Raw genomic sequence first — 11,199 nt, forward strand, 5'->3', positions numbered from 1 at the left:
TCTTGAAATTTTTCAAAAATTTTCAAAAAACCACTTTTTAAGGACCAGTTCAGATCTGAAGTCCCTTTGTGAGGCTTACATAATAGAAACCACCCAAAATTGACCCCATTCTAGAAACTACACCCCTCATGGTATTCAAAACTGATTTTACAAACTTTGTTAACCCTTTAGGTGTTCCACAAGAATTAATGGAAAATAGAGATACAATTTAAAAATTTCACTTTTTTGGCAGATTTTCCATTTTAATAATTTTTTTCCAGTTACAAAGCAAGGGTTAACAGCCAAACCAAACTCAATATTTATGGCTCTGATTCTGTAGTTTACAGAAACACCCCATATGTGGTCGTAAACTGCTGTACGGGCACACGGCAGAGCGCCGAAGGAAAGGAATGCCATACAGTTTTTGGAAGGCAGATTTTGCTGGACTGGTTTTTTGACACCATGTCCCATTTGAAGCCCCCCTGATGCACCCCTAGAGTAGAAACTCCAAAAAAGTGACTCCATTTTAGAAACTACGGGATAGGGTGGCAGTTTTGTTGGTACTATTTTAGGGTACATATGATTTTTGGTTGCTCTATATTACACTTTTTGTGAGGCAAGGTAACAAGAAATATGGCACCGTTTTCATTTTTTGTTATTTACATCATTCATCTAACAGGTTGGATCATGTGGTATTTTTATAGACCAGGTTGTCACGGACGCAGCGATGCCTAATATGTATACTTTTTTATTTTATTTATGTAAGTTTTACACAATTATTTCATTTTTTTAACAAAAAAAAGAGAAACAAAATGGAATAGACGGCTCTACCACTCAGGCAAATGATCGAGGTGCTAGAACTGACTCACCCAGTCAGAAAATGAATAAGCAGGCACACTCTGATTTGGGTCAATCTATTAATTTATTTGTATATATGGTGAATGTAAGATGTATAATATATTAAAATAATGTTACAATAAAATGAGGCAAAGGTGTAACATATAGTATGAAGAATAGTATCGGAGAATTGAATTCTGCTAACTGTCCTTTTTAATGGATAAAAGTAATGGATGTAGAAATAAGTGGGTTGTCACTAAATAGTCACCAGCTGGTATTGAGGATATTGTAATAATAAAATATTCGAATAAAATGTATATATAAATATATATAGATATAAATGATGCGCTAAAGAAACAATGCGCTAGTAAAAATGAAGAATGTAAAAAATATAGGATAGTTGTCCTTATAAATAGAATAGTCTTTTCATGAAATAGTAGCCTCAAAGTGGAGGATAGAATAATGCATCTTTCTCCTTATCTCCCCGTATGTAGGATAGTCTTTTTCTTTTGGGGCAATATCCTCTAGATAGGAAAAAAATAGGTAAATAATGCGCCTTGTGACTCCTTTTATATATTCACCGCTATGGGATGGAGGATAAGTGATGCGCCTTGTTGCTATATCAATATGTCAGTTAATTTCATAGAGCCGCAAGCATGTACATTAGTATATTATATGTAGCAATAAATTGATGCTGTACTTCACTATCCATCCTTGATGGTGTTATGTTATATGACGCTCACCCTCTTTGGAATGCACAGGGATGATAAACCCGAATAGTCGCTGGGTCTTTATACTACGGACCAGCGACATATTAGGTACATCCCACTGTGCACTTACAATCAGGGAACATCAGGATCTACCAGCAACACCAGAAGAAAATATATAAAATACCCATATCCACATTAAATACACAGATAAGCTTTAAACCTATACAAAATAATCTACAATATCAACACCTATACAGCAAGTACCTCTCTATGCTGCATTTTACACAGCGAGCACTTTCCTTTGCTGCACTATATCTACTTATTTTTGCTAAGTTCTGCATTTTCCTTCTTCATTTGAATATATAGGGATGACAAACCCTGACATTCATTGGGTCTTTTACCCTACGGACCAGTTATAGAATGGGCACATCTTACTATATATTAACTACCGGGAACCTTTAACAACACAGTATAGACAGACAAAAATCTTCATCCACTAAATATAGAAAGTAGTCCTTAATCTATACAAAATAATCAACTAAACCTAGAACCACAACAACAATTACCTTATTACACTATAAACACTATGAATTGTGAAGATCCAGAAAGTAAATATCCCCCCCATACCACAACAACCTATACTCATTAAATAGGCCATCATTACCTGACCCACTGTCTATAGGTAGGTCCCTAAGCAATGAACCTACAACCATCATTATTACCCCATGTACTAAAGAACAGAATTATAATACCCAGCAAAATCGATCAAAGGAATAACCTGTCTCAATAAGACACACTTTTCCATATATCCCAATATTTTTAATTTATTTATTCATTCTTTATTCATTTATTATTCTTCATATTTTTACAATTTGCACAAAGTTCACCTTTGTAATAAACTAAATATGCAAAATTAGAATCTATCATATTAGATTTGAACAAGACAATCAGATCAAAATATATGCAATGATTGAAAAAGTTAATCAGCTCATAAATGAGTCAATTGCCTCTGTCCTATAAATACTCCAGTATTCACTACAATCCTCAACTTACTGATGAAGGGAGAGAGTCCCGAAACGCGTTTAAGGAGCAGAGGATTGTCGGAATACCCACTACTCGTAACAGAGCTAGAGGATCACTCAGAATAGGCCGGGACCATTTAGAACAAGCCGGGAAAGATTGCGATCACGTGACAGCCTACGTCACCCTACAGACGCGCGAACCACGCCTCCCGGCGTCCTTGGCAACACAAGATACGCTGCCGACTCCTGGATTCAAGATAGCCGCCCAGGGAGAACTGATCACCGCCAGAGGACCGAAGACAGCAGCGCTGGGTGAAGGGTAAGTGACCTCTGTAGCCAGAGACCGTGCGGGACGCCGCACTCAGGCACAGAGCACCCCTTCTTCCCACAGCACCCGCATAAGCAGCACAACATCAATTTATTGCTACATATAATATACTAATGTACATGCTAGCGGCTCATTTTTTGCGGGATGAGGTGACGGTTAGATTTGTACTATTTTGGTGGGCATACACCTTTTTGATTGCTTGCTGTTGTACTTTTTGTGATGTAAGGTGCTGTCTTCCATGCCATCGGGTCCCCCCTACAGCCCCACGGGGACCCGATGGCATCACCGCCCGCCGCCGCCGGACCATAAAAATCCGCAAACCGCAGGTCTGGATTGACCTGCGGTTTGCGGCGATCGCCGACACGGGGGGGTCAAGGGACCCCCCGCGCATTTAGCCAAGGTGTCTGCTCAATGATTTGACATAGGACGTACCGGTACATCCTGTGTCCTTATGGTTCAGGACATTAGGGCGTACCGGTACGCCCTATGTCCTAAACAGGTTAAATTCCAACCATATAGGTTTGTTCTTTACCTCTGAAATCTATCACAACGCCATTACCTTCCTGGATGTACGCCTAGAAAGAGACAAAAATATTTACATAAAAAACACCCTTTTTCGGAAAAATACCTCGACTAATAGTCTCTTTCGATGGGATAGTTTCCACCCTGAGCCTCTAAAAAGGGGTATCCCTAAAGGACAATTTCTGAGAGTCCGGAGAAACTGCTCAGAACCAGATAACTTCACACAAGAGGCATCCAAGCTATTTCATAATTTTAAGCAAAGAGGATCCCCGAGTCCATGCTTACATGAAGCGTGGAATTGGGCCCATTCCAGAGACCGTTCCTCTTTACTACAGCCACGAGTGATGAGAACGAGTCCGCAGGAACCAATTAGGGTCATTGGCACCTTTGATACAGAGTCCCAGCAGGTTCGAGAAATTCTGAATCGATATTGGTCGTTAATCAAGACAGACCCTGATTTAACTGAAGTATCCCCTGATAGCCCAGCTATTACTTATAGACGTGGGCGAAGTATAGGAGACACTTTAGTCCATAGTCATCTGGACCCTCCAGAAATGAATACGTGGCTATCACATAGGAAAGTGGGTACTTTCAGGTGCGGTAAATGCAAGGCGTGCATGTTTATATCCTTAGGGAAGACGTTTAAAAACAGTTCCGAAGATAAAGAGTTCTACACCCGCAAATTGCAACTCTCCGGGAGTAGTATATTTGGCTCAATGCGACTGTGGGCTAAAATACGTAGGCAAAACCAAAAGTATTTTCTAGAAAAGAATCCTTGAACACATTGGCGACATCCGGAATAGACGAGACAAACCCATCTCTAGACATGTATGGGCGAGACATGCTGGGAATTTTAAGGTTGCTCACTTTTCTATGATAGAAGTACTTAGACCATCCAATAGGGGTGGTGATATGGACAAACTTCTAAAACAAAAAGAGTCGGATGGATTTTTACGCTCAACACCGTCGCACCCTTTGGACTTAATGAATGTATTGAATTTGCGTGTTTCCTATAAATGGCCTCCCTTATTTTAGTAATTGGGGATTCATTTATCTTTTCATCATATATACCTTAATGTATTGTTGTTAGGAGTCTAACCTTTCCTATAGGTCCCCAATGTAATGTAGCTAATCCCCCCTATATAGGTTATGTGGAGTTGATCAGTTTGTGGCTACCTTATCGACACATTTATCAGTATTGATGTGCGGCCTCTTAACACCTCCGGTACCTGTGAAATACAGGGAATATTTCCCTCCCTCCCTGTTCTGTAATTATCCACCGCATAGCTCCGGTTCGTTTAAATACGGCTATGTTTGCAAGTTGGCTGGATCACATGATCGTTTGCCAAGTCAGATGATCAGCATAAGAGACCACACTTTACCCGTAATAAAACTTGCGGATATCTTTCCCATGAAACTATTATTTATGGATCGCGATACCTATTGTTAAGTCCCCATACCACTGTCGGCGCACAGTACAGCCCCACTTGTACAGTACGGCTCGCTCAGCCGGCCGGCGCGGTCACATGATCGGCAGCGGTGTCATGTGGTACCGATGACGTCGGACGGACATCTTTTAGGACATTTTTTCTAATTTGTGTTGTATCTCTTTTCACATCACATTTCCTTTTTTCTTCTTTATTATACAGTATTGGGTGGTTCTTGTCACCCCATCTGGGGCATTATATCTGGTTGTTATTTTTCGGCACTTACATTAGTCCAGGTCCATATTCAGGGCCACTATTCCACATAGTTGGAATACTCCCCCGTGTCAGGGTTACCTTAGGGTCATTAGGAGGCACGAGACATGGGATCGCCCCTATTGGGGCGGATATTCCGCTTGTAGGCAGGGCGGCAGAGATAGGGTCAGTATCAGGGACATCGCCCCATCCCAATGCTTATGAGACGTCTGCCTACCCTCCTACAATCATAAGCCACCGGAATAGTCATGTTGCATTAGGTTTTGAATTTCTTTTTGATTTATGTTCTTTTCATTGTATTATGGGTGTATTGGCTTTTATTATTGAATAATTAAAGGTTACGTTTTAGAATAGTGGTCTGTTACCCCTAGTAATATTTACCACGTTCTACTATAATTTCCCTTGAACAAGGTTATGTCCCTTCTGTGAATTTCTCATAAAGACAATTCAGAGTCTTTAAAATAAAAAAATGAAATGATGATTCTGACGCCATGTCTGATCACTGCAGTCACAAATCAGTGACCATGTCATATATTGCCCATGAGGGAGCTGCTCTTATGGAGTGATTCTCTACCTCAAAAGGAGATTTTTGAATGGGAGACCCCATTCATGACATCCAGATAGGAACAATTTTCCAAAATCCAGGTCACTATATTACTTAAAAAGAAAATACTGTTACAATATTTTCCAATGGAATTGACCAAAATAAAGGATTTGGAGAAAATTCTTAATGTCCTTGAGAAGGAGTACGTGTTTATTCTCTTCCCCCGCACATAGTAAATAAAATAAAAATTAAATATCAAATGTCACCACTGGAGGGCATTCTGCATAATGACTTGCATAAAAACCTCACACATAGAGCCCTCTAGTGGCAAGAACAGGAAAATATACAAAAGAAACCATATGGGAGCATAAATCCGAAATCATTATGCCATGATTGATGTAAAAAATGAAAATCAGATTTTCCAACAAAGCTAGAACCAGCCATGTACCTCACATGGATCCAAAGATCTCCCCATTCATTGCTCCAATTGTTCTTCTAGATTCATTTCAAACTGGCAGCTCGGGTGGGCATGCCCTTTCTCAGGGGGTGTCCTTTCTGCTGTAGCGCTTTCTGTGTAACTGCCACAATAAAATGTATGGCTGGTGGCAGTTACAGATTTATACTGAGCGCGTGCGACCACCTTAATGAGGTGGATGGAGAAATAAGGAAAGAACAAACAGCAGGTGGCGCTATACAGATACATTTTATTGAATATCTCAGTGGCTATAGCGAATTTTTAATTCATTGCAATTTCAAAAGTATTCAGATCTGGGTGCAGGTTTGAAAAATGTTAAATATTTTTGGGACACAACCCCTTTAATACCGCTGGACATAGAAACATAGAAACATTGAATGTGTCGGCAGATAAGAACCATTTGGCCCATCTAGTCTGCCCAATATACTAAGTACTATGGATAGCCCCTGGCCCCATCTTATATGAAGGATGGCCTTATGCCTATCCCATGCATGCTTAGACTCCTCCACTGTATTTGCAGCTGCCACTTCTGCAGGAAGGCTATTCCATGCATCCACTACTCTCTCAGTAAAGTAATACTTCCTGATATTACTTTTAAACCTTTGCTCCTCTAATTTAAAACTATGTCCTCTTGTAGCAGTTTTTCTTCTTTTAAATATTCTCTCCTCTTTTACCTTGTTGACTCCCTTTATGTATTTAGCAGTTTCTATCCTATCCCCTCTGTCTCGTCTTTCTTCCAAGCTATACATGTTAAGGTCCTTTAATCTTTCCTGGTAAGTTTTATCCTGCAATCCATGTACCTGTTTAGTAGCTCTTCTCTGAACTCTCTCCAAAGTATCAATATCCTTCTGGAGATATGGTCTCCAGTACTGAGCACAATACTCCAGATGAGGTCTCACTAGTGCTCTGTAGAGCGGCATGAACGCCTCCCTCTGTCTACTGGTAATGCCTCTCCCTATACACCCAGCATTCTGCTAGCATCTCCTGCTGCTCTGTGACATTGTCTGCCTAACTTTATGTCTTCTGAAATAATGACCCCTAAATCCCTTTCCTCAGATACTGAGGTTAGGACTGTATCACTGATTTTATATTCTGCTCTTGGGTTTTTACGCCCCAGGTGCATTATCTTGCACTTATCAACATTAGATTTTAGTTTCCAGATTTTTGACCATTCTTCTAGGTTTCCTAAATCCTTTTCCATTTGGCGTTTCCCTCCAGGAACATCAACCCTGTTACAAATCTTTTTGTCATCAGCAAAAAGACACACCTTACCATCGAGGCCTTCTGCAATTTTGCTGATAAAGATATTAAACAATATGGGTCCCAGAACAGATCCCTGAGGTCCCCACTGGTAACAAGACCATGGTCTGAATATTCTCCATTGACTACAACCCTCTGTTATCTGTCCTTCAGCCACTGCCTAATCCATTCAACAATATGGGAGTCCAAGCCCAAAGACTGCACTTTATTGATAAGCCTTCTATGTGGGACAGTATCAAAAGCCTTACTAAGGTCTAGATAAGCGATGTCTACTGCACCTCCGCCATCTATTATTTTAGTCACCCAATCAAAAAAATCAATAAGATTAGTTTGACATGATCTCCCTGAAGTAAACCCATGCTGTTTTTCATCTTTCAATCCATGGGATTTTAGATGTTCCACAATCCTCTCCTTAAGTATGGTTTCCATTAATTTCCCCACTATTGATGTCAGGCTTACTGGCCTATAGTTGCCCTATTCCTCCCTACTACCTTTCTTGTGAATGGGCACAACATTTGCTAATTTCCAATCTTCTGGGACGACTCCTGTTACCAGTGATTGGTTAAATAAATCTGTTAATGGTTTTGCTAGTTCACCGCTGAGCTCTTTTAATAGCTTTGGGTGTATCCCATCAGGCCCCTGTGACTTATTTATAGTAATTTTAGACAGCTGACTTAGAACCTCTTCCTCTGTAAAGACACATGCATCAAAAGATTGATTAGTCTTCCTTCCTAACTGAGGTCCTTCTCCTTCATTTTCCTTTGTAAAGACTGAACAGAAGTATTCATTGAGGCAGTCAGCTAGTTCTTTATCTTCTTCCATATACCTTCCTTCTTTTGTTTTTAATTTGGTAATTCCTTGTTTTAGTTTCCTTTTTTCATTTATGTATCTGAAGAATGTCTTATCGCCTTTTTTCCCTGACTGAGCTAATTTCTCTTCTGCCTGTGCTTTAGAAGCTCTTATAACTTGTTTGGCCTCTCTCTGCCTAATCTTATAAATTTGCCTGTCATCCTCTTTTTTTTTTTTTTATAATTCCTAAATGCTATCTTTTTGTTTTTAATGATTTAGGCCACTTCCTATTTTTTTGCTTTTACTGACAAGCCTAATGCAATTTTCTGTTGCCTTCAATAGTGCCACTTTTAAGTAGTCCCATTTCTCCTGGTCTCCAATGAAACTGTTCCAATCTGATAGGGACTCGTATACCACTAATCTAATTTTAGAAAAGTCAGTTTTTCTAAAATCTAAAACTTTTGTTTTTGTGTGGTGTGACTCAGTTACTGTACTTATAGTAAACCACACTGACTGGTGATCACTAGATCCCAAGCTTTCCCCTACAGTAATATAATATACCAAATTCCCATTTGTGAATACTAAATCTAAAATGGCCTCCTTCCGGGTTGGCTCCTCAACTACTTGCTGTAGAGATAATCCCAGTAGGGAATTTAGAATATCTGTACTCCTGGCAGAACTAGCTATTTTGGTTTTCCAGTTTACATCAGGAAGATTAAAGTCTCCCATAATGATAACTTCCCCCTTCAATGTCATTTTAGCTATTTCCTCAACTAGTAGATCATCGAATTCTTTGACTTGGCTAGGTGGTCTATATATCACACCTACACGAGTTACCTTATGATTATCAAGCTGCAAGGTAACCCAAACTGACTCTAAATTGTTCTCGCTAACTTGTATTAAATTAGATTTTATGCTATCTTTCACATACAGGGCCACCCCTCCCCCTTTTTGCCTTCTCTGTATTTCCTGTATAGAGAGAACCCTGGTATTGTTATATCCCAGTCATTACTCCCATTGAACCACGTCTCAGTAACAGCCACTACATCTATATTCTCAGATGCCATTATAGCCTCAAGTTCATTGATCTTATTCCCTAAACTGCGAGCATTTGTAGACGATAATTAATAATTTAGAAATGTACCCCAAGGAGTCAGATCAGGGTCTGCACAGTGGGAAACTTACCCCTCTTTCTGGTTTTAAACCGCTGGCCCGTTAGCACTGGCTTCTGGTGCTTATTCATAAAATTTCTGTAAAAATCAAAACAAAACACATCTATTAATAAAATATGAAAAAAAATTCAGTAAAAGAGAACCAGATACCAGCTTCCCCCTTCCTCTGCTTTAAAATAAAATTCCACATGGCCGATTTGGCCCGCCCCGCAGGAGTGGACACCAGCACACCCCATAGTCATGGTCCACCAGGACCTTCTATGGGCAGTTTATCAGCTCAGGGTGAACTGTGCTGCGATCACCCACAATGTAGTAACAGGAAACCAGACAAATTCTTAACTGCTTTGGATGTGACTAGAGTAGAAGACATGATTCCACTCAAAATCAATACAAGCCAATGTAATGTAAAGCAGTGAAGGGAGACGGGAACGTGAGACATTTCGGCCCCGCTCCTCGCACCGCCGCTTCATATTTCGTATTCACAGTAATCTGTGTGCAGCATCTTAAGCGAGCAGCATTGTAATCCAAGGACATCAATGAAGAGCGCGGCGAGCTCGCCTCCCGCTTTAATTCAGGAAGATTACCACTTAGACGGATAACATCACGTTCAACCCATTAATTTTGTGTGATGGTACTTGTGCCACGATGCCAGGGACGGCCGCCAAAGAAGGAAACCTGATCGGTTCACATCTCCTACCGCATAAGACCTTGGCAAATCTCAGACCTCTGAATACAGCATAGGGGAGATCATATCAATATGTACCCGGATGGCGGATGTGAGGAGGGCTCGGGCCGCCCCCAGGCCATAGACCCCGGCTGGTTCCTATAAGGGTCCATTTACACGTCCGCAATTTCGTTTTGAATTTTGCGGAACAGAATTGCGGACCCATTCATTTCTATTTTTCCGTTCCCCAAAAAAATAGAACATGTCCTATTCTTGTCCGCAATTGCGGACAAGAATAGGCATATTCTATTAGTGCCGGCAATGTGCGGTCTGCAAAATACGTAATGCACATTGCCGCTGTCCGTGTTTTGCAGATCCGCAAAACACGTTACGGACGTGTGAATGGAGCCTTATTCTGTCAGCCATGGATTATTAGTTACTGTCAGCCATGTTCCCACACCGACCTGTGAGGAATATGGATTATTATTTACTGTCAGCCATGTTCCCACACCAGCCATCTGCTGTCAGATAGCAGAGGTAGTGAACTCCACAGGGTGCCCTGCTTCAAAGCCCGAATTAAGAAAAATTGCGGAGTCCGCACACCTTAATATAGTAGTGGGTGCTCGTAGAGGACGTCAGTCGTAGAATATATAATGATAATCCACGGCACACCGATCTCTTTTGATTTGCAAAATTTATTATAGGTGCAAAAAATTATTCACAGGTTTCGTCAATATATGACTAGTTGCGCCATGATTGTAATATAAGAAAAACAAATCACATATATTTGTGGGCCATGATAATTCCCGACGTTTCGGTCCTGTCAAAGACCTTTATCAAGGGATCAAGGCCGGTTAATAGACTGCATAGTACGGGCGCCGTACTATGCAGTCTATTAACCGGCCTTGATCCCTTGATAAAGGTCTTTGACAGGACCGAAACGTCGGGAATTATCATGGCCCACAAATATATGTGATTTGTTTTTCTTATATTACAATCATGGCGCAACTAGTCATATATTGACGAAACCTGTGAATAATTTTTTGCACCTATAATAAATTTTGCAAATCAAAAGAGATCGGTGTGCCGTGGATTATCATTATATATTCTACGACTGACGTCCTCTACGAGCACCCACTACTATATTAAGGTGTGCGGACTCCGCAATTTTTCTTAATTCGGGCTTTGAAGCAGGGC

At 40.5% G+C, this 11,199-nt stretch overlaps 1 protein-coding gene across 1 annotated transcript in view; it reads right to left on the bottom strand.

Annotated features, from left to right (window-relative positions):
- Positions 1-11,199, bottom strand: part of BZW2 (basic leucine zipper and W2 domains 2) — an 84,316-nt gene that overhangs the window by 49,733 nt on the left and 23,384 nt on the right. The window contains exon 2 of the mRNA XM_044294445.1: positions 9,352-9,416. Within this exon, the coding sequence (XP_044150380.1) occupies positions 9,352-9,409 (58 nt within the window). The 5' untranslated portion in view covers positions 9,410-9,416. The remainder of the gene's footprint in view (positions 1-9,351; positions 9,417-11,199) is intronic.

The sequence above is a fragment of the Bufo gargarizans genome, chromosome 5 (genome assembly GCF_014858855.1).
Source record: "Bufo gargarizans isolate SCDJY-AF-19 chromosome 5, ASM1485885v1, whole genome shotgun sequence".
Taxonomy (NCBI): domain Eukaryota; kingdom Metazoa; phylum Chordata; class Amphibia; order Anura; family Bufonidae; genus Bufo; species Bufo gargarizans.